Source organism: Camellia sinensis, chromosome 8 (assembly GCF_055761805.1).
Source record: "Camellia sinensis isolate YWXY chromosome 8, ASM5576180v1, whole genome shotgun sequence".
Classification (NCBI taxonomy): Eukaryota; Viridiplantae; Streptophyta; class Magnoliopsida; order Ericales; family Theaceae; genus Camellia; species Camellia sinensis.
Window position 1 is genome coordinate 148,851,946 of NC_138968.1, and position 25,014 is coordinate 148,876,959.

Below are 25,014 nucleotides of genomic sequence, written 5' to 3' on the forward strand. Positions count from 1 at the left end.
AATCCATTTGATAAACATAAACTAGCTACCTGAAACACTTAACTCACGAGCAATGTTGTCAGGGGGATAATTTAACTTGTTTCCTCGGGCAAAAACCTTTATGTATGTCCTCAGACACTTATTTTCAAGATCCGCTTGGTTTTGATCAATGAGAAGATTGGCCGATTGATTAGAAGTCTTTGCTGTTGGGTTCCTTATCTTATTATAAGTTTTCCATTTAGTTTTCTTCTTTTATTTTTTTATTCTGGAGGAAAAAATGCAGCTGAGAACAAGAAAGAGAACACAACCAACAAACATTTATCAACAACACTGAATATTTTTTATGTATTTCAAACATTCAGAATTGAAGAAGTAAATTATCTCAGTATAACAATACAAGAGCTTGATAAAATGGCATCTAATTAAAGTTGAGGAAATGCAAGTATATCCATGTACTTAATATGAACACAGTATTCTCAAAGTGAACTACAGGTTAGCTTGAATTTGTAAAATTCAAGTATTCTGAATAAAAAAATTTAAATGGTCATCAAATTACAATACTAAATCTCCCATTCTATGTATTTAACACATACCGTTGTTTCAACAATAACAGCAGCCAGATTCAAGATGAGAATGAAGACTACTAAGTATTCAAACTTGGGACTTCGAACAAAGGCATTTAGATTTTCAGATAAAGGCGAATGGTAGACTGTTGGAAATTTTTCGAAACAAGATGGCTGCAAACAAAAAACACATTGTCAAAGATGCAAAGTAAAAGCTATTTTTAATTACTAAAATTGTATAATGTGTTGTTTATATTTCAGATCTAGTTGAATGCAACTTACTGAATCCTCCTTTTGAAATTGTAGTGCGATGGCATTGCAAAGGTCATCAAATTCATCCAAATTAATCTACATACATTTAAATAATCATAAAAAGCAATAGAGAAGAAAAGTAATCCAAATGACTAACAGTTAATATTAAAATAACTACATATTTTTTTGAGCGGCTAAATTAATTAATAAGCAGGTAAATTGTCCACCAGAAAAAACAAAGAAAATGAGAGATCAACATTTAAAGGTACTGACAAATCTATAAGCACAATCTCAAAACAAACAAAATGCCAAAGTTGTTGGCAGAAAATTTGCACAGGTCATACAATCTACTTACCTAGATTCAGCAGAGAGAAAGTATTTCTTGGACAAATAAGAAAAGTAACTCACTTCAAGTACCCAATAAAATTCAGAGTAAACTCCTACAAGCTCCAATATTTTTTCCTTTCTTATTGGTCCAAATGAGGGTGCATGGAGAAAGATGTCAAATGAGCTTTTCATTTGCACCCAAGCCTTTTCCTTAGAAGCCCAAAAAATCTCCTTACAGTGGTTACGACCAAAAGTAGCGTGTTCACCTGCTTCTTTGCGCGAGAGAAATGCATGAATATCTAAGTCACCATCTCTACAAAACAAAAGTTTTACATTTAGCAACATGACCTTTTGTTTTTAGTAAGAGGTCGTGATCTGGGCCTGGCATGATGATAGTTCTATCCACCTGGCCTCATGGCATGGGTTTGAATAACGAGAATTAGCCTGTGTAAGTGAGAACCTTGTGCACTAGGTACAATCATTTTCTTTTTTAGTAGGTTCAGTATGAGCATCTAGTGTAGAAGATAAATCCAATGTGAGGAAACAAGGTGTAGAAGGGATCTTCTGACGTCAAACTTCATAAGGCAATGATTCCAACAAGATGCAAAGTTGAAAATGAATAGACTCATGAAGGACCTCCCATTTGTATCTGGTATCCACAGATACTATTGTAATCATATCTCCAATATATTTACTCGAAGGTAGCAGCTGGAACAATCCCTTCTCCTTGATCCTATCATGGAGTGGAATAATGCTTGAATAGAACAAACATAGTGAATAAGAGATGGCCACGTATATCTATATACAAAGACACAGGTATACTTTCTACATCAAATCAGTTAGGAGAAAAAAAATGGGGGTGATTTGTTAAATAGCTTGATATACATTATTGGGCCCATTTCCTAATAGCTTAGGCTTTTGGGGAAATTGGTGACTTAACATGGTATTAGAGTGTGAGAATAAAATTCACATAATATATAAATAGGAAACAATATTCACATAATATATATACTAATATTATTCTCACATAGAGCTCTGGTTGAGAGAGGACTTGGGTTTAAGTCTCTCTGTTGGTATTTGGTATTCTGTCCTCGTTTGGTTGTTTTCTTCTCTGTTTGTCTCTCCATGTGAAAAATGGGTTGAATGTGAGGAAGAGTGTTAGATAGCTTGATATACATTGTTGGGCCCATTTCCTAATAGCTTAGGCTTTTGGGAAAATTGGTGACTTGATTTTACGCACATATCGAAAGGATTAGAGGCTTATTACCCCTCATATACATTGTTGGGCCCATTTCCTAATAGTTTAGGCTTTTGGGAAAATTGGTGACTTAGCATGATTTTGCAAAATGAACATATCCAAAGGATTAGAGACTTATTACCCCTCTATTGTCATGCATATCTATGGATTCAGGTTGAGGCAGCCACCTATGCATTTCAACTGATATCTAAATACGCGTAGGCTGGTGAAGGCCTTTCATAAAATATCTCTGCTCCATTAACTGGTTAAAGGAGAACCAACCAACATGGTGGTAACCTACATCAATCTCCATATTAAAAATATGCCTAAGATCTTGTTACTAATATCCGGAGTGGATAAATTCACTGGCAGTAGGTAACCAGTCTCATTAAGGTTTCTAACAGTTACAAGGACCTCCCTCGTGATTTCTGAAATTACAGACCTCTGCAGTCACAGTTTTCAGTTAACGGGTATTAACAGACAATGTAATTTTACACTTCTTCCCTCATACAAAATTATAATTCTACCACGATTAGATGTCACCATTCTTCCACCTCTTTCTTTATCATTGTGACCAAACACTTCCAAACAATCACCAAACACCAGTCCAACACCTCCCCTGCTACAACCATCAATAAACAATCCACCATCTATGTGCCCATTATTATCAACACAACCCATTCCATCTCTTCATAAATATATACACACAGACACAGTTGAGCCAAACAACCACTTCAGAGTGGCCCACCACAATAATCCTCTCTACCTCCACCTCCGTCCCCTGTCCATCAGCAGCAACACCTCTGACTCTGTATATACACACACACAAGTGAACATTATATGTATACATATATGATTAAACCCAGACCAATACCATTGCTTTTCATCCATCATTGGCATCCAAACATCCACTCCATTAGGTTTCGCTGCTGCCATCTTCTTCAGTTCTTCTAGTTCGTCACTGCCACCATATTTTCTTTTTGTTACCAAGACATTTCAACACAAATTCAAGGAATATGATCAGTCCTGATCCACAATGCAAGGACATTTCTCGCCACCGGAGTGATTGAGGAACCAGCAATGCATCCCAAGGGAGCAGCAACCAAAATCTTCCCAAAGCCATGTAATGATTGAATTGAAACCCAAAATTCAGAACCAAAAGCGAAAAAGACAAACAAATTAAAAATAAAAGAGAAAGAACCTCTGCCATGGTTATGCAAGTACTGCCAACCAACAATTAAATTTATTTTTTGGAAAGAAACAAACTCCACCTGTTTGGCTCTGTTTGTCTCCACATGCAAGACAGAGCTGCACGTGAGGGAGGATGTTAAATAGCTTGATATACGTTGTTTGGCCCATTTCCTAACAGAGTTTTTGGGGAAATTGGTGACTTAACAAATAGAGCACTTTCACAAACCATTACTATCTATGAGAATCAAGTCGTGTATTCTTTTGATGTCACACGTAATTGTAAGTTTAGAGAGAAAAAGGTTAGGGTATGATTGTGATATCATTCCCTTTTTTTATTAATGAAGATTAATAATTACAAGGAAGCCCTAAGGCATAAAATAATTACAATAGAATAATAACTCAACCAATAATATATTATTCTAACACTCCTCCTCAAGCTGGTGAGAAGATATCTCTCATGCCCAACTTGCCTAGAATGTCATGTAATGGCTTACTCCCAACTTCTTTGGTGAGGATGTCAGCGAGTTGTTCACCAGACTACACAAATGGAATATACATATTGTGCCGCTAGTGAGTTTCTCCTTAATGAAGCGGCAATCAATCTCAACATGCTTTCTCTTGTCATGTTGAACTGGATTGTAAGCGATCTTGATGGTGGCCTTATTATTATTGTATAACCGCATGGAGTCCGTCTGATCAATACCTAAATCACTCAACAATAACTTGATCCATAAGAGCTCACACACCTCTTGTAACATAACTCTAAACTTAGCTTCTGCACTTGATTTGGCAACCACATTCTGTTTCTTACTCCTCCAAGTAACTAGGTTGCCTCTAACAAAGATCTAATACCCTAAAGTCGATGTCCTATCAGTTACTGATCTAGTCCAGTTAGCATTTATATAGACTTCCACACGAAAATGATTATGCTTTGAAAAATAAAGATCCTTACCAAGAGCAGACCTCAAGTATTTCAAAATTCTTATGACAGCCTCGAAGTGAATCTGATGAGGAGCATGCATAAACTGACTAACCACATTGATAGTAACAGCAATATCAGGACGAGAGAGAGATAGGTAGATGAGCTTATCCACTAAAGGCTAATAGCTCCCTCTATCAATAGTTGCTCCTCCTTCACCATTCCCAGTTTCTGATTAGGTTCCAGTGGAGGGTCACAAGCCTTGCAGCCAAGCATCCCAGTTTCCTTCAATAGATCAGGCACATACTTCCTCTGTGAGATAAATATCTCATCCTTAGAGCGAGCAACTTCAATTTCCAGAAAATACTTCAAGCTCCCCCAAGTCTTTGATTTCAAATTCACTTGCTAAATATTTCTTCAACAGAGGTATTTCTTCACTATCATCAACTGTAAGAACTATGTCATCCACATAAACAATGAGCGCTGTAGTCTTACCACGTGAGGAATGTTTCACAAACAAGGTGTGATCTGTTTGACTCTATTTGAAGCCATATTTAAGCATAGTCTGAGTGAATCTCTCAAACTAAACCCTTGGAGACTGTTTGAGACCACATAACGATTTCCGAAACCAACATACTTTACCCCCTGTCTGATGAGGCTCAAAACCATAAGGAATATCCATATATACCTCTTCTTCGAGGTCACCATAGAGAAAGGCATTATTTACATCAAATTGATGAAGTGGTCAATCTAGATTAGCTGCTAGAGAGAGAAATACTTCAACTGAATTCATCTAAGCCATGGGTTCAAAGGTCTCCAAATAGTCAACGCTATATGTCTGAGTGAACCCTTTTGCCACAAGTCTAGCCTTGTAAAGCTCAATAGACCTATATGCTTTGTGTTTCACAGTATATACCCATTTGCATTCCACAGGTCGTTTGCCCTTAGGTAACTCAGTCAATTCTCAAGTGTCATTCTTCCTAAGTGCTTTCATTTCCTCAATCATGGCAAGTTTCCACTCAAAGATAGCAAGAGCATCCTAAAAATGATTAGAAATGCTAACATAGGAAATATTTGACACAAAAGCTCTATATGAGGACGACAAATGAGAGTAGAACACAAAATTTGAAATAGGATGTTGAGTACACGATCTCACACCTTTTCTCTTGGCAATAAGAACATTAAGATCAATAGAAGTATCAAGATCAGTGGATCCAAGAGATTCAAAGTTACCTGGACTCTCATCAAAAGCAGAAGATGGCAGTAGGGGAGCAGAAGTGGTCTCTTGTAACTAGTTAACTGTTTGTCTGTCTTTGTCCCTGACATAAACTTGCCCTTCCCTATCCTTGGTTACATTGGGTTCTGTAGTTCCAGTAAGAAGTGGTGGTGCAAGAACTGGTTCCACCATAGGAATCACAAGAATCACTTCACACCAAGGTTCCCTCTGAAGGGAGGACTGCGACACCGGAGAGGACAAGAAATAAGACTGGGACTCAAAACATGTGACATCTATGGATACAAACCACTTACGAGAAAGAAGGTGAACACTTTCATCCTTTTTGAGTAGGAGACTGCCCAAGGAAAACACATTTGAGAGAGAGAGGGTCCAACTTACCACGAGTAAGAGAGTGATTGTGAACAAAACAAACATAGCCAAATATTTTAGGAAGAATAGAAAACAAGAACTCGGAACCTAGGAGGACTTAAAGGGGAGCCTGTTTTTACAAGACCTGAATAGGAAGACGATTAACAAGATGGGCAGCAGTGAGAACGTCGGCCTAGTAGGACCGAGGCACACTCATAGAAAAACACATGCACCGAGCCATGTCAAGAAGATGACGATTCTTGCGTTCCGCTACCGCATTTTGTTGATGGGTATTGGTGCAAGAGCTCTGATGGATAATGCCATGGGCAGAAAAATATTGCCCTAACCCTGAATCTATTTATTCTCCCCCATTATCAGAACAAAAGATTTTGATAGAGGCCCCAAACTGAGTACAAATCATCTTATGAAAATTGTGGAACACAGAGAAAACCTCACTCTTGTCTTTCATGAGATACACCCAAGTAGTACGAGAAAAATCATCAATAAATGTAACAAACCATCGATGACCTTTCACAGACATAACACGAGATGAACCCCAGACATCAAAATGTAGTAATGAAAAAGGAACTAAACTTTTATTAAAACTGGGAGCAAAAGAAGCTCTGTGTTGTTTTCCAAGTTGACAAGACTCACAAAGAAACTCAGACACATTATTGTCTGCAAAAACAGATGGAAATAAATGCTTAAGTAATAGAAAGAAAGATGCCCAAGACGCCAATGCCACAGCCATAAATCCTCTTTGATATTTGAACTCGTGGAGGAAGAATGAGCAAGCTTGTCAAGTTGATCTAGGAAGTAGAGACTATTTTCTGTACTACCACTGCCAATCGTCCTCCTTGTGACAAGATCCTGAAAAAGACGATGATCAAGAAAAAAAGTCACACTACAATTCAAATCCTTTGTAAGACAACTCAAGGATATCAGGTTAACAGAAAAATTGGGAACATGGAGAACAGAAGATAGAGGGATGGTAGGAGTGACATTGACTAAACTTTTCTTAGAAATAGAAGAAACAATACCATCTGCAATCCTAACTTTGTCCTGACCTGAAGAGGGCTTATAGGCAGAGAAAAGATCAGAGAACCCACATATATGATCTGAGACACCAAAATCAATAATCCAGGACAAAGACTTATGAGAAAGGAAAACACGAGGAGAATAGGCTAAGTTATTTGATCGGGCAAATGACAAGGAAGATGTACTGAGAGCAATAGAATACCGACGGTCCAACAAGTGATGCAGAACATCCTCAAGCTCATGAGTAGTCATGCCAGAAAGACCATCAGAAGCCTGGCCAACGGAAACAGAAGTAGAATCAAGTTTATCAACGACACTAGATTGATGAGCCCGTGGATGAGAGCCACGTCCTCTAGACTGGCCGACTGACCTCCTCTAGAACCAGACCGATCACCTCCATCCCCGGATGGAGTCCCATGAAGCTTCCAACACGTCTCACGAGTATGCCCCGACTTGAGACAATAATCGCAGAATACAGACTCCTTGGCAGCAAACGGAGAGATGGGAGTCAGACTGAGGCCATCTCTAGGGGCAGACAGTAATGCTGAGCGGGCAGCAAACGGAGAGATGGGAATCAGACTGAGGCCATCTCTAGGGGCAAACAGTAATGCTGAGCAGTCAGTAGAGACAGGTGACATCATAGCGGACTAGTGACTCTCCTCATTCTATACATAGGCAAATGCCTCCTAAAGTGAAGGAAGAGTATCCATACCTAGAACTCGACTCCGAACCGAATTATACTCTACATTGAGACCTGCCAAAAACTTGAAGACCCATTCCTGTGCAATGAACTTCCTGTACCCGATGGAATCAGCAATACAAACAAGCTTATAGTCCTGCAAGTGATCAAAGCGTTTCCAGCTGTTGATGAGGAAGGTGAATTACTGGAGAACAGTCTGCTCCCCCTGAACAGAACTCTCAATAGAATGGTGCAACTTAAATGCCTGTGAGAAATTCCCTTTGCGACAATAGGTGGCAGCCACAACATCCCAAATATCCTAGGCAGTCTCCATAGACAAGTAACTCACTAATTTTTGGAATCAGCGAATGAATAAGCTAACTCATGATCAAAGAGTTGATAACCTCCTATTGGTCATAACCTTGGCCAGTGGTGCTGGGTGCCTGTATCCTGCCATCAACATACCCCATCTTCCCTTTACTCTTCAAAAATATAGTCAAACTCTGCGACCATACTAGATAGTTCTAACCATTACATAAAGAGGTGGTGATTTTAAGACTAGTGTTGGGATTATAAGTCATAATAGTAGGTATAATGGAACTCTCACTTCGAGGTGTCTAAGAAGTAGTGGACACTGGTGGAATTTGCCATAGATACTGTACTAGCAAACCCTTAACAAAACTAGTGCAAATCACAAATCCGGAAGGTGGAGGAATACAAGCACAATAGTAACTAGAAAAACATAAAAAATTAAGACTCCAGGTTTTTTTTTTTTTTTTTTTTTTTAAGATTTAGGTCAAAGTTGTTTAACCAAACATTACAGACGGCAGAGTGTGTTTAAGGAACAAACATTACAAACGGTAGAGAGTGTGGGTGGTGTAGTCGGTTATTACACTAGGCTAACAGAGGCTGACCGACAGAGGCAAAAGGCTAAGGAAAAGCTCTTGACAGGGGCCAAGGAGGCCAGAGGGGCTACCGACAGGCCCCTAGAAGGGCCAAGAGACTGTCGTCCAAGCCTAACAGGCTGTTGGGGAGCCCAGGAGGAGATCCAAGACCTAGGCAAGGAGTTCAGAGCTTTAGGTCGACTATAGGTGGCTGGGTGAGGGGCCGATTAGACTGTGGGAGAGAAAAGACTGCTAACAAGTGCAAAAGGGACTGCTAGCTAGGGTTTTGGCTCTGACACCATGTAACTTTAGAGAGAAAAAGGTTATGGTATGATTGTGATATCATCCCCTTTTTATATTAATGAAGATTAATAATTACAAAAAAGCCCTAAGACATAATAATTACAACAAAATAATAACCCAACTAATAATATATTATTCTAATAGTAATTAGGAGGATCAATTTGAGAAGTAGAAATGAAGGATGAGAAAAAGAAGGAAAAAGGATACAAATATGATCATGGAGGTTTAGAAACACAATTCAGCCATCTTAGGACTAACTAGTGGAATGCTTTCAACGTGCACCATAAAAGGCATATAGTAGAGAGTGTCCCTAAAAGTGGCATGAAAAATAAAGGAAAGATGAAGTCAATAAGAAGATTGTCCCTTTGGTGTATTAATAAGATACCATAACGCATTCTATTAAATATCTACGCACACAAATGCTATATATAACACCAAACACAAGTGCTATATAAGTATTAAACTTTTCTTTTATAAGCAAAAAATTATTCTAACAGGCACCAAGTAGTGCACAACCCATATACAAAAGAAAACTATATCAACTATACACCAAAAACCTCTTCAAAGGTCTCTACAAAATCCAGATATAAGTTCAAAGATGAGCTAACCACCTGCAAAAATCAACTATACAAGAAAGACAACAAAAGGCTTTTAATTTTAAAAATGAGGCATCTCAATACCATCAAATGATCTTCTATTCCGTTCTCCCAAAAGTAACCACAAAATAGAGAATGGAGCCAGGACCCAAGCCACCTAGCCATCACTCAAAAGAAAAGAGAAGCTCCTTCGCCTTCTCCAATAACACCCAACCCAAGTAACCCCAAACAAAAGGAGAACCAAAGGAAGACAAAAGAAAAGTCGTATGTCAACAATTCTTTTATATTTTAAAATCAAAAGGATTTAGAACAAAAAATAAATGACCAAAAATTCATTGCAACCAAAGCTTACATAAGGAAAAAGATACCTTGAAGTCATGACTGTCATCCAGCTCATCGAAAATTAACTCAAAATCTTCTCGTGATATTCTGGGCAATGTTCTGCATATATTATAATGAAAGTTACACCTCAATATCAAACAGATCAAGTCACAAAGTAGTAATACTTGTTGTACAGCTATGAAAGATGTATTTGAACAAGAACATTAACCAGGTAAGGAGTCAACCTGATGTGCGATGTAGAGGGGGAAAAAAAGAAGAGGGAGGAAACACAGAGACCACAACCTTAATCAACTGAAAATTTCATTTATCTAACTTTGAATAATACAATGCACTCTCAACTCTTCGGGGGTCTTCTCATGCAAATCTTTGTTTGATAAGCTCATTGATGTGTCCTACGTTCCTTCATTTCCATTTCATAAGAAAATTTGGAAGGCCTTTGTTCCTCATAAGGTGAAGTTCTTCATGTGGTCCTTGGCTCAAGGAAGAAATATGACCAATGATCTATTCCAAAGGAGAAGACCTAATCACTTTTGTTGTCCACAATGGTGTATAACGTATAAGAAATGCAGAGTCGGCAAACCATTTATTTCTTCACTGCCCCGTGGCTATTTCTCTATGGCAGCGTCTTTTTAGGCTTTGCAATTTACAGTGAGCAGCCCCAAAAGAATGCTCGCATATGCTGTTAATTAATTTTGGTGGCTTTGGTGTAAATAGAAGAGCCAAGTCACCGTGGTCCTGCACTGTTTTCGCCATCTTCTGGACTATTTGGTTCGAGTGGAATGCTCACATTTTTTAGGATAAGAGAACGGATGAAGTTTCATTGTGGGAGAAGGCGTGTCATTTAATTTAGCTTCGTTTTGGGCTTATTTGTCTTCCCCATTCATAGGGATTCCACTCTTTTTGTTTTCTTTTGAATGGGGAGCAGTTTGTCAGTCTTAGTCTTAGGGATGTTTTTTTTCTGTTCTGTTAGTTTGGTTTCATCTCTGTTTGAGGACATCTTGTCTTCCCTTTGTTATTGCTTTTTTCCTTATTAATAAAATTTCTTTGGTTGCTTCTCAGAAATAATAATAATAATAATACAATGCACTCTTATTTATAGGTTAATACCCTAATTAAAATAGGAAACTAAAATCCTAATATTAATAGGAAATGTAATTGTATTAGGAAAGAAATATCAAAATATCATAAATAAATATTTATTTAGATTAATAATAGTAATCATCTATCAAGCACATTTATTTGACCAAAAAGTCTTCTTCACATGTAATGAACCCTTGGGTTTACTCAATGCTTCCAAAGTAAATAATTGCCCTCTAAACCAGTCAAGAGTTGCACTACCAATTCTCCTCCACTGAAACGAAGTCAACTTTGGAGAGTTAAGAACACTTTTTAAAAATCCCATTTGAAGAAGGAACACGCCGAATCAACAAATATTTTTTTTTCCAATTTAACGGCTCTGGAATCGGGTGTACTTTGTTAAGCCATCAATGAATAAGTGTTGGCATGTCCAGCATGGATGACATCACGGTCCCAAATCCATGTGCATCCCAAGAGTATGACACAGTTTGTGAGATAGAACCTCACACAATACTGTCTCTATTAGCTAGCCAATTGCATGTCATGAGGCACAACTTTTATCGACCCTAAGCATGGTATTATTTTTCCAGGCCGCATGATAAGGCTCGGGATGTGGCCCAACTTTCAAACCAGTTTCTTTACAGCTTCTGCGGAAACAACATTAGTGAGCACACTTGATCAACACAGTTTACTCTCATATGAATTTTTTTTAATTTCTTTGGAGCTTCTCGAGTTCCTTTATACCTTGTCTATTAGCACCAAAGAAATGATGAATAATGGCCAATCACATCATCAAGGAGATCGCCATTGAATCCGGGATCAACTACTTACACGTCAATCCTTGGATTCTTTTGTATCTACGGTGCCATCATGTTCAACTACAATTGACTTACTAGGCACATTAATTTTATTAGAAGGGCCATCCCGAGCATGATGTCCAAACCCTTGACAATAAAACATTTGGAATTAATATTAACTTCATACGAAGAATGAGAAGGAGCATGAATAGAATGGGGAGACCTGTCCAGGAGTTTGCCACCACTGGGATCCACAAGAGTCTTTTCACTCCTTGCCAGGGTGTCCACTGGAGTGCGTATGGGAGTCTTCCTCATGGTAAAGTCTTCTAGCAGCCAATCCACAAGAGACTTACGACTTTAATCCCTGGTGATAGATACATAGAGATCACTACATCCTAATTCTATGGGAACTTGGACTTGGTAGCTAAATTGTAGGGACTTGGTAGCTAAATTGTAGAACCCTCTGTATTATTCACTTGCTTCCTTGCATCAACTGAGTAAACTGCAAGTGGGCTCATTGCTTGTAGCTAGATGGAATGAAGTAAGGATTCACTATGATTTTCATATCTTCCCATGTTGCATGATGCTTCTAATGACATTTAGCCCCCCAAATTCTAGTTGTGCCTTTTAATTTTGCTTCAACTAAAAGTAATTTCCTTTCATTGGCCATTTGGTACCAACAAAAGCAACTCTCCAAACAATGTAGCCAATCAAAGAATATCTGCGAGTCGTGATCCGCATTAAAGTCAGGAATTTCTAGCTTGGCACTCTAGTCTACATCAATTAATCGAGGATCCTCTGATATTCATTGATGATCGTATCCAAAACTTAAGGTGGAGAAACACCACGTGTCCATAGCTTAGACACATGAAACGTATTACAAGTTTGAATAAAATAACTTAGGATCTAATGATAAAAGAAAAGCAATGAATATTTATAAATCGTAATCCATCCTCTTTCAAACTTTAGCAACTTGTGTGATGTATAATTTTATTAATTTTGAATGAAAATTCATATATATGACATAATAAATATGCAAAACCATATATTTTGCATGTGTCCTCCACAATCCTCCACATTTTTCTACAATTTGCAAATTGTCGTGTCACATATTTGTGTCTATGCTTCTTAGGTTCTCATAGACAAGAAGACAACACACTACAAGATCAACCTGATGCGTCAACAAGCACTATGCTGAACCAACCTGTTAATGGACAGCTCCAGTATGATTTAGATCATGTTACCCCAACCAATTAAGTCCTGGGTGGATTGGCAAGTTTGGGTGGCAACACTTGCACTAAGCCTCTAATTCATATATCCAGTTAGCAACAGAATCCCATGGCAAGAAATTAGAAAATACCAAAAATAAAAATTAGAAGGAAAGAGATACTAGACTTATAACATAGCAACATATGATCAATACCTGTATTTATTGAGCTCTTCAAACAGACGGATACATTGCTCTTTGTTAAGATATCCACAATTCTGTTAACACAAAATAGAACACTTCATATATGCAACCCAAAAACACACAAATGCAACCCAAACAAAAAATAAAGAAAACTATTGAACTGTCAAGCTTAAAGAAACTATCAGCATTTCTAATTTACAAGAGTAAAAAAATGCTAAGCAGGAAGTTATAGTTCTAATCAATGACACAAGTATACTTTAATGGGATCCATAAGTCACTTGAATACATGCACAAAAATGAATGATAGATAGACTTCAACTTCAAAAACCAGTTAATACTATCGATTTGAGGATATTTTATGTATCCAACATCTTGGTGTACAGTGTTTTAAAAGGCGCGCTTAGGCGCACAACAAGACACAGCCTTGCGCTTCAAACAGGCCAAGCCAAGGCGCTAAGGCGAGGGCTTTTTCGAGGCGTGAGGCGCGGGCTTCATGGGCTTTACCTATTTTTCTACTCCAACTGTTGATTAAGTGCTTTTTTTTGTGGGCATACCCATAGGGAATCAAAACTCTTCAATATAAAATGACCAAAAGTGGTCAAAAGAGAGCAAAAACTGATTAAAAAAAAAACTAGGTGCAGGAGATTAAAAAAAGCAATCAGAAAGTGAGAAGACGACACGACTTTGGCTTCTTCTTCAAGTTTTTCTCTTCTTCTTCGATCGGTTCTCTTGGTTGGGTTATCTCTCAGCCTCTATTTTTTCTTCCTTTAATTTTCTTATTTTCTTTTCTTGTTTTCTTCTTCTCTTCTTCGATGGGTTCTCTTCGTGGGTCTGCCTTCGTTTTTTCTTCCTTAATTTTTCTTCTCTTCTTCTTTTCTTATTTTATTCTCATCTTTTTTTCTTCTCCTGCTTCTTTGCTGGGTCATCTTTCTGTTTTTTCTTCTCTATTAGCTTGTGAAACTTGCTTTATGATTTTTGGAATTCTATATATATATTTATTATGTTGAAAAGTTTGCCTATTTTATAATTTTTCTTTTCTTCTACTACTTGCACCTCACTTTGGTGAGGCGCGCGCCTTGCCTCGTGCCTCGTGCTTAGGCTATAGGAGACCTCATCGCCTTGGTGCACCTAGAGCCTTCTAAAACACTAGGTGTACCGTGACACTTCAACTGATCTCTCAGAATGTAAAGCTGTTATTTATTGACCTAAGGAAAAAGTCCTAGAGTAATTGACTAGATTGAAATTCCTTGTTGATTTAGTGATCAACAAGGAATTTCAATCTAAACTCACTAAATCAACAAGGAATTTCAATCTAGTCAATTACTCTAGGACTTTAGTGAGCTGAAAACCCTATATAAGATTCAAAACCCAGTCCTGCATTAGCAGTCTTTGCTTCTTTTCTAGTAGTAAGGATGCAAAGGGTGGAGGGGGCTATTTATTAGAGAATTTAATAAACAAAAATAGGGCTATAGTTTCCTACAATGGTAATTTTTTATTAGAAAATTTGATAAACTATAGCCTTATTTATTAGAGAACTTGATAAACTAGAATAGGGCTATAGTTTCCTATAATGGTAATTAGAGTATCACGGTAGTCACTTTGTGCATATTATGCGAAAATAGAAACACTATGTTTAATCTACCCTTTCCAGCACACTCAATTATCAGGGACTGAAACTGAGAAATAGCTTTTTTTTCTGCCAAGTTTTGTGATAAGCCTTTTCACTCAGTATAGTTTGAACTCCATCCTTCCATCATCGGTTTTTTTAGATGATGGTCCCATTTAGATGTTTATAATTAGCAATTCTTCTAGTACTTTTTGATACAGTCATAGATCTGATACCACATGACATTTTCTTCTTCGCTGGCCTTTTATCAATACTTTTATATTTAAATATACTAAAAGTAAAAAGATTGCATCATGATTTTTTTTATTTTTTTTTAACTTTTCTTCTCCACTTCAATATTTTATATTATATTAAATATTTTGTTCACAATGTAATGGCCGAAAGGGACTCAATCCCTCATCAATTAAGAGGAATAAGGTGTTCTTGTCTGAGGCACATGCAAATCCCTCATACAATGTAAAGCTGTATTGGCTAGTACATCAAGCATATTGGGATACTGCTTGTTCAATACAATACACATATCTGTGAATGTCCTTAAGAAACCAAAGAACAGAATTAGGTCTCAACAAGAAATGTATTATATTTGACATCAATAATTCACTTAGTTGTAATGGAAAGTTCTCATCCACCTCATAATTAAGACCTTTAATGATGAATTGCTGACTTTTCCACGTAGGATCAAGCAATCTTTTTCCTTAATTTAAACAGTATATCTCATGATGGTAAAGTTCCTTGGAGAAATGTGCAGTAATAATAAGAGAAGATTGTCTAAACTTTAAAACCACATCGTCTGTCTTTAATATCCTAACCCCTTTTATAAAGGTGATAATGCAGTAAACATAGATTTGAGAATCATACTTACATTTTTATCAATGAGATTGAAGACTTTCCCTAATATTCTTTTCCTCGTACGGTCCTTTTCAGACACTTGTTTTGCAAGCTATGACAAACAGCAGATGTAAGATGCGCTTCCAAGTATGTTGAGATTCAAAGATCAATCAATGAGAATAAGCAAGCACTTCCGCATTAAGTAAACATTTATTCACATCCAAGAAAAATAAAAAAGATGAAAGCTAGAAGTAAATTCATACATACAAAAGTAACGTAAAGATGAAATAAATCTGTACCTGACTTTTGAAGCTGTCATATACAACAGCAAGGATCAAGTTGGTGACAAAGTAAACGCCCAATAGCACATAAAGAACAAAATATAGGCAATACCAACGTGAAGCCCTGCAAAGGACAAGATAATTATGGAAATCTCAGTATGTGGATGTTAAAAACTACAAAGATAATTTTAGGCAAAATGTTGGAAATATAAAATTGGGAGAATATAAAGAAAGAACAAAGTGTCATAATTTTCAGAAAACTTAAGAAATTTTTTTTAAAAAAAAAAAAAAAAAAAAAAAAACATTCATAAACCATATATATATATATATAAAAAAAAAAAGACCTCTAAAAAGTGCACCCTAGCATATTAGGAACATAGAAGAAAACACAAAATCATTTAAACAGCCCCCATTCTACCAGAAAAAGAGGAAAGAACATCAGACCAGTAGTTACAAGTACAAAATCATCAAAGAGGTTAAGTGTTAATTAAAAATCTCCAAGCAAACCAGCATTATTCAAAATCTTCCACCAAAGCATAAGAAAAATTTCTCAGAATGCCCACAAAACCAAAAATATATATAAATTATTTATATACATATATATAAGACGCATGTAAAAAGTAATATCAAATAGATAAATCTCGACCACTGATTCTTAGTAAATTATTATGACTCGAATTTTATTATTGTAGATTTGATATGGTATTTCATTTAATTGATGCATGTCCCTTGTGGAAAAAGACATACATCTAGGTTGATTTAGCTTACCCTCTTAGTTGATATACATACATCAATTACTTTTTACATGCATCTTACTTCACTCAAGCTTGCACTTTACGTTGTGCCTTGTGCTTAGGCTCTGGAAGACCTTAGGGCGTTGGTGCATCTTTAGCCTTTAGCAACTATGTCCTATGTCCTTTGTCTATCTCATGAATTTATAGGGATTAACCTCTACTGAATAACAGATCAAAGAGAAACCATCATATACAACTCAGTCTTATAAGTTCCATATAATATAAGCATAGTTCCGATTCCATAACTTTTGAACTTAAAATAAAATTGCAGAACATCTTGAAGTTGAGGTGAATAAGTTATGCAGAAGTTACCCACCCAAAAAAAAAAGTTATGCGGAAGCAGCTCATGGAGTGCCTGTGAATAAGTCACAAACCAGGTGATCTAGGACAAATGCCATTAATACACCTACTAGCATGAGCCAAATTAATATATGCAGATGAAAATTAAGTTTTTGGGGCTGATTTTAATTTGTTTTTAAAGGCTGTGTTAGGTTTTATTTCTTGGCAATCCCGTTTGACAAAACTCCTTTGAGTTGTAATTTTATTCGCACTTTTACTTCAGTGAGGCTATGAGTGTTTAGATGCGAATCCAACCCGAATTGTGCCTTTCAGAGAAGTTTATGATGCTAAAGCTTTCAAGATTGCCACTTCGCTGATTATGACGGGGATCGAGCTGCCCGGTCAGCTCGCGGGGGTCTAGGGGGCAGCGCCCCTTGGCGGGTCCGGGGCAGCGCCACGGCGGGGTCGAGGGGCAGCGCCCCCGAAGCAAAATGCAAAAATGCATTCCAAGTTGCCTGTCCGCTCGAGCGGACATACCTGCGCTCGAGCGGAGAATCCCTGGTTCTAGCAGTTTTGGTCGCCTGCAAAAATACTGAGATGTGTGATTTCGCGCTTGAGCGGGCTTTCTGACGCTCGAGCGGACCTCTGTTATATCACGCGCAGATTTTACTGAAGACGCTCGAGCGGGCTGTTGGGCGCTCGAGCGGAGATCGCGGGACAGATTCTATAAATTCGCATGTTGGGTCAGATTTTAGAATTACTACTCCAGATCTTCTTTTTGTTTTCTAGGGTTTATATCTGGGGATACTTTGGGAGTTTTCTTTGATATTTTTATTGAGTATTCAACTCATGATCTAAAGAGAGTACATCAAAGGTTTGTTTGTTATACACAAAAGAGAGAGTTATTCTTCAGTTGTGGATTCTGAAGAATTCGAGCCTGAAGCTTTGGTGGAATCCGGAGTGGCTCATCAGAAAGACAATTCCGTGGTGAAGATGGGGTTGGAAGAGGCACATAGAGGTTGGTTCAATTAGGCGTTGTGGATTCGCTAGGTAATTGAGAGTATACCTGTGTAATTCCTTTAATTCTTCTTAGTGGATTGTTCTTGTGGCTGTTGCCCGTGGTTTTTTGATCACAGTTGGAGGTGTCCAATTGTGGTTTTTTCCACGTTAAATCACTGTGTCTCTTTGTCTTGATTGTTTGATTGGGATTGTTATATTCTGCTTAAAATTGATACATAATCACAAATCAACATCTAGGGGATTTCTAGATTTTTCAGGCTGGATGGGCATAAAATATGGAGATATTGGGTTTTCAAAGGGTGCATCAAAAGGATATAGTTTTGAGAATAAAGAGACGAGATTTGGAGTTGTTCTGGGACTGTTCCAGAGGCTGTGAATGGTACCCTGTGAACAATAACTAGGAACTGTTATGTGTGGTTTTGTACGTAGTAGGGTGCTAGGGTTGAGACCGTGGTGCTAAATTGTTGGATAGGGTCTAGTACAGATTTAGTTTTGTGGTTTAGAGGTTTAAAGTGCAGAAAAAATAATGAAGAAAGGAGAATAAAAAAGTAGTTTTAGGAATCATTCTTAAAGGCCTTAGGCATTACAACAAAGGTTTTATTGATTGCATCAAACAATCTCAAAGAAGCATTTTTGTTATAATTAAAACTATTCTACATCGTATTAGAGGCATCAAATTGCTCTATATAACTTTAGAAACATTCTACACCAGCTAGGAGTCTAGGGCTAGGACTTTTAACAAGGAATTACTAAAACATTAGACTTATAAAGCCTATCGAAGACCAAATAAGACTCGTAATAAAACCCAATTAGATAACGTGACCCATATGGTTGGCCCACAGGTGATCCCTATAGCCCATGTCCGGAAATTTTGCAAATCACAGAAATATCCCTGAGATGTATAGATCATGTAGGTTTCTAACTAGATTAATACCTACTCTAAATGATCATAATATAAGACAACTAAGCCTATAAACTTAATTATACATGTTTCCGATAGATCCCAACTGAGTTCAGCTAGAGATTAATGAATTTCCAAACTTGAGTGTTTCCTTAATTTTGTTTTCCCTTGCTCTTCTTGTGGACTGCATCACCAGGCATAAGTGTAACTTGTCTCTAATACAGAAAGTTAATTAGTAAAGCAATTGGAATCAAATAAGCAGACAACAGAATGTTTAGTAACCTCTTTGACGTACATGAAACTTTTTCCATGAAGAACTCTACCAAAATGCATGTTTTAAAAGAACAGTGAAATTAATAACAATAAAGAGAATTAAAAAATGTACATAAAAATTGGAGGAAAAAAAAAACCCACGGCTTGACCCTAGTAACAAATCAAACCTAACTTCTTAATTGTTTCAACTTAAACCCTCAACTTTTAAAATAGTATCAATTCTGACCATCTGTTAGTTATAACTAACGGAATAGGGGAAATTTAGACAATTTAAACACTTTTTGTCGGTGGTGCCGGATGGCAAGCTGGGGAAGTGGATGAGTAGCTGTGGATGGAGAAAAAGGGTGAAGGGATGACAGTGGATTGGGGAAGATGTGGGGTGGCGATGGACGATGGTAAGGGTGGGAGGTGGCTATCTGTGTCAACAGTAATGAAGAAAAAAAAAAGTTGTTAAATTTTCTAAATTGCCCCTTCTCCGAATACAAGCAAAAGGTTAGAATTGATATCATTTTAAAAGTTGAGGGCTTAAATTGAAACAATTAAAAAGTTAGGGTTTGATCTGTTACCGAGGTCAAACCTTGGGGGGTTTTTTTTTTTTTGGTAATTTCCCAGAAAATTTGTTAACCCCACTTACTTGTATGCAGGAATCCAGACATCAGGATTGTTAGATGTGGTGAACAAAACAAACATTTGATACAATGTTGTGCCGAAAGAAGTAAAAACTGTCTTCCCCTGTTCGGTATCTTCAAACATGACATACGCTACCCAACTGGAGAACAGAAGAAATAAAAACCCAAGAGCCTGCACTAGAAGTAAATTAGACAGCACTAAGCAGAAATGATAGATATCACATAATCTAAATGGCACAAACTTTACCATAAATTACCATAAAAATTAACATAAATAAAACCACATTCTTCCACCAATCTATCAAACTGGAAAACAACATTCAGTTGCACTTGCAATGTTACAAAATAGTAGTACATCAGAAAAATGACCAAATGGATAAAGACGATAGAACAAAATACGAACCACAACATTGAAGTATGTGCTAAGCATTCCAGCCAAGATGAGGATGCTCTCCCGTAATTCCCTGGGGTCGAGAGAAAAGAGGAAAAAAGGACAATAAATCAAAGGTCAAAAGTGTATAAACCAAGAAAAACCACCAAGAAAGAAAGAAACTCAAGATACATAAGTCACTGTCATAATCAACTGCAACAAAATCAAATGTGATTTTGTGAGTTATAATGCCTTCAAAAAATAATAATTCGAATTAAGCAATGTTCCAAGAAGGTAATGGATTATTAACCATCTTGCTCACACTAAAGCATAAAAATAATTACCCATCATATTCTTTTGGAATTTATATTTTCCTATTGGGAAGAAGATAGAAAGTTAGGAGGATGAAGCAGTTTTCAATAGCACCAACAACTTACTCTCAAATAACTTCTAAAAAGAAAGTCACTCATAGATCAAACAAAAAATAAAAGTTTGCGGGTGATGAATGATACTTGAAACGTGCCAATAAACAGTACTTTACATGTTTTATCTTTTTATTTCCTTTTTTTTATTTTTTTAATTATTTTAATATAAGGAATGAGAATTCTAACAGAGAAAAAAGAGAAGTGTACAACGGAGCTGAGAATTTTACATGCATCTTTGGTTTCTTATTCCAAAATTTATTTTCCCCCAAAAAAAAAAGTAAAGAAAAGAAAAAGAGAAGAAAAAGACTGGCAAATCATGAAAATTAGAAAATAAAATGGCATTGGGCACATGCCAATAAGTAGAACTTCAGACATTTTGATCTGTTCTTTCTTTTCTCTTTATTTCTTTTTTATTTATTTAGGGAGTACAGATTCTAACAAAGTGAGAACAAGAGGTACAAAAAGGGTGAGTGCCATATTTTTATCGTCATATATGTTGTTCTGCCCACGCTTTAACAATAATTTTGTATGAGATTTGGTTCTCTTTATTAGAGAGAGAGAGAGAGAGAGAGAGAGAGAGAGAGAGGAGGGGGGGTTCTGAAAAGAAAAGAAAAAAACAATTCTAGATTTAAATACTATTGAGAAAGACCACACCAGTATATTGCCTGGTACAAGTTATTTACCTGTCAAACATTGCACCAGTAACCCTCAAATAACGAATGAGAAGATGGGAATGGTAAATTTCTATCAAAGAACTTTAAGATGATACAATTCTAATGACCTCAAAGGATGTCAAATCACATGCTATCTCATGCCACTTTCAAAAGGTTGAGGCGATCTGCTAATATTTTCACAAGCATTCTAGCAGACCTTCCACTTAATCAACTTCATTTAAATAGATACTCTCAGAATTTTGATTACATATCATGGGAAATCTCACCCAAAAAATAAAAATTACAATTAAAATAAAAAAATTATGCTTTCTTTTTTCCCCTTCAACTTTCAATGGTTTTATTATATCAAATGATGGAGTTTCTAATGATGAGAAACAACAGAGGGTGTAAAACTGTCACCAAGATGAAAGAGCAGATGGTATATGGTAGCTTAAAATTGTCATGACACAAGTTAAAAGACAGATAGAATCAGAATATATGTTCCTAAACTTAACATAGAAGATTAAACTAAAAAAAATGCATCAATGACTTCAGATTATATTTACAGAATGTGTTCTATTCACTCCATACCTAACATTGAGAATGAAAAAAACAACCCGGATGTAAGGTGCAATCCTAAGTGGAAGAGAATAGAAGGCCACTGGAGATAGATATAAAGCATAAACTATTAAATCAGCAACCAAGATTAACAGGAAAATGACCTGAAGAAACAACAAGACAACCCATCAGTAAGTAGACAACAATTTTACAAAAAATAAAAATAATGAAAATTGGAAGCAGTATACATGAAGGGGAAATATTAAGAAGTTCAACCAATCAATCAATATTGTAAACAAAGGACCAAGTACACTAAATCAAGAATGAACTAGAATAATACAAATGCAATTTTCAAAAGAGGAAATGCACCATGTGGTCTTAAATAGATGGAAGAGATGCCAGTTTGATTAATTATCATTTACATACTTAGCTTTGCTAATTTGCAAATAAAATGCCCAGGCTATTGATTGTATTGTGACCTTAATTTGTAGAACACACAATTCATACATAAAGCTTTCACCGGCATCAGCTTAGCAAGCTTTCCCACTCCAGGCCATCAAGTAATTGTATAATATAGTAAGGCCTGGCTGGACTGGCTGATTATTAGACCCATTCCTCGTGTTTGACATCTAGGTACTTAAGTAAGGGAGGAATCTTGTTATTGTTTAATTTGATCTTCTCATGGCATACCCTCTTCCACACATTACCGGTGGATGCTACAGATATATTAGATCACCACTAGTCCCACCCAATGTTACCAGAAAACGCCAACACCCTAGCGAATTCTGCATTGGTATGCACGTTCCGAAACATGGTATACTTCCGTTCCAAAACGATAAATTTAGTCATCTGAAGCGATCCCAAAAGTTTTTTCCAATATATTTCCTTAAATGTTACCTTAGGAGGAAAAAAATCAAATATATAAACCAAAATCTAAGGTGAGCTAAGTTTTGACAAGACAAAAATTTTTAAAAAATGGGTCATAATTTTCATAGAAATGATTTGCTACATGAAATATATATACATATATATATTATTGGATACCTAATAGTTAAAAGAAAATTATTCTAGAAATACCTTAAATTCTTAAATGTAATATATATAAGTCTACTCATATCGTACCACATTTTAGAGCACGTGGCGTATCTTATTCCCGTTCTATGTACCGGAACAATCTACGTTCTAAGTAACATAGGTCCCAACAACTTAAGTTGTTAGGTAATGAGTCCAACAATGTATATCAAGCTATCTAATACCCTAGCTTCTTAAATTCAGTCATTTTTTGCTTCTTTGTATCCTTACTCGTACATTTTCAATTTCACATTACAGAATTTTGAATTCATAATTACTGACAAGCTAAGTGGAACTGACACTTGTAGGAAGGATATTTCAAGAGTAGTCATATGCTGCGTATTTCAAGATAAGGCTCCCACTAAATTAGAAGCAAAAAGGTCATACCCAGAACATAAGGCTCCCACTCATAACAAGGTCTGGGAAAGGTGGTAGGTAGTCATCTTCATGCATAGTCATTTTAGGTTCATCAAGTTATAACAAGAATGGTGTGTGGAACTTGCTCAATATCTACTATCAATCCATCCGTCTCATAGTTTTATCTGAATTAGCTTTAATGCAGAGGTCATGAAATTTAAATTGTGCATGCAAACACACTAATTCATGTCAGGAAAATCAGTATCTCATTATATACTATAGCCTTTGTTGTTATCCTGGAGAACCTCTTGTTTTAAGAATTTAACAATCCGTTTAAGAAAGAAGTAAAAGTATGCAGGTAAAGGGTTCAAATAATGACTTCGTAAGCGAAGTGTTGGAACCACTTACCTTTAATTGATTAAGATGACTTTTCCAGTAGAAATGAAATCCTTCATAAGAAATGGGAAAGAAGGTATGTATCATGAGAATGATAAGAGTTACACCCTGCACGAGATGTAAAAAATCACATAATCATAACAACAATAACAACAACAATAATAATACTAACAACAACAACCATAACAATAATGACGACAACCATGCTGCTACTGCTACTGCTGCTGCTGATGATGATGATGATGAAATCAGGATGTGCAAATCTAGTTATCTAAGCTGAGAATTTTTGATAATTAGTTCTAGAAATCTTGCTATCATGATATTACATAATTCTGGATTATTTCAATCCACAAACTTCACATATTTCTGAATGACCTTGTAATTCAGCCACTAGTGCAACTATACACAAATTGACATTTTATTATTTAATTACGTAATACAGCTGGGATTGTTTAACAACTCCGCCGGTCCCAAGCCCGGGCAAAAAGGAGGGTTGTGTGTTAGGTAACCAACAGCCAATACGTAAAAAAGAAGCTCAGATCCCTTATGACAATGAATCCCACTTTGAATCGATTAAATACTAGGCCGTTCCCCTCAAGTGACGCGTTGCGCCTGCCTCCGGGTGTTTCGAAAAGTGAGTAAGGGGTGCCACATCGAAGCCTAAGTGCGATGAAAAATGGGTAAAGGTTTCCGCATTTTCTGAACAAGCGCGAGTAAAAAAGTTAGTCCAAGACTATAGGTTTAGGGTAGCCACATGGAATATAGAAACTTTAACTAGTAAGACTATGAGATTGGTAGATGTTATGATTAGGAAGAGAGTTAGTATAGCATGCATACAAGAAACTAAGTGGACGGATGAGAAAGACATGAAAATTGAGGATACAGGGTTCAAACGGTATTATAGTGGCAAAGATAGACACAGGAATGGGGTAGAAATAATAGTTTCCAAGGTTCTTGTGGAAAATGTAGTGGCGGTCATTAGGAAATGTAATATGATTATGTTAGTTAAACTAGTTATTAGAGGGAACATAGTGAACGTTATTAGGGCATACGCCCCCCAAGTAGGATTAGATGATCAAACTAAGAAAGATTTTTGGGAGCAAATGGATAAGTTCTTATAGGAGATACCCATAGGAGAGAACCTAATTATAGGTGGAGATTTCAACAGCCATGCAGGAATAAATAAACTAGGCTATGAGATGGTGCACGGTGGATATGGTTTTGGTGATAGAAATGAGGTTGGAGAGAGTATTTTAGATTTTGCGTTGGCTTCTGACCTAGTAGTTGCCAATACTATGTATAAGAAAAGGGAGGAGCATTTGATAACCATTAAGAGTGGGTCAGTTAAAAGCCAAATAAATTACATTTTAGT

At 36.6% G+C, this 25,014-nt stretch overlaps 1 protein-coding gene across 10 annotated transcripts in view; it reads right to left on the minus strand.

Moving 5' to 3' along the window:
• The window catches only part of LOC114300073 (two pore calcium channel protein 1A), a 53,903-nt gene that overhangs the window by 21,802 nt on the left and 7,087 nt on the right, over positions 1-25,014 (minus strand). For all 10 annotated transcript variants that reach the window (XR_014338418.1, XR_014338417.1, XR_014338420.1 and 7 more), the window contains exons 4-13: positions 23,655-23,750; positions 21,852-21,982; positions 20,216-20,276; positions 19,818-19,984; positions 15,935-16,040; positions 15,670-15,747; positions 13,193-13,254; positions 9,922-9,994; positions 825-890; positions 573-716 (exon numbers count right to left, since the gene is read on the minus strand). Coding sequence is in view for 5 of the 10 variants with exons in the window: in XM_082883787.1 (XP_082739913.1) it covers positions 573-716; positions 825-890; positions 9,922-9,994; positions 13,193-13,254; positions 15,670-15,747; positions 15,935-16,040; positions 19,818-19,984; positions 20,216-20,276; positions 21,852-21,982; positions 23,655-23,750 (984 nt within the window). In the remaining 5 variants the exon portion in view is untranslated. The remainder of the gene's footprint in view (positions 1-572; positions 717-824; positions 891-9,921; positions 9,995-13,192; positions 13,255-15,669; positions 15,748-15,934; positions 16,041-19,817; positions 19,985-20,215; positions 20,277-21,851; positions 21,983-23,654; positions 23,751-25,014) is intronic.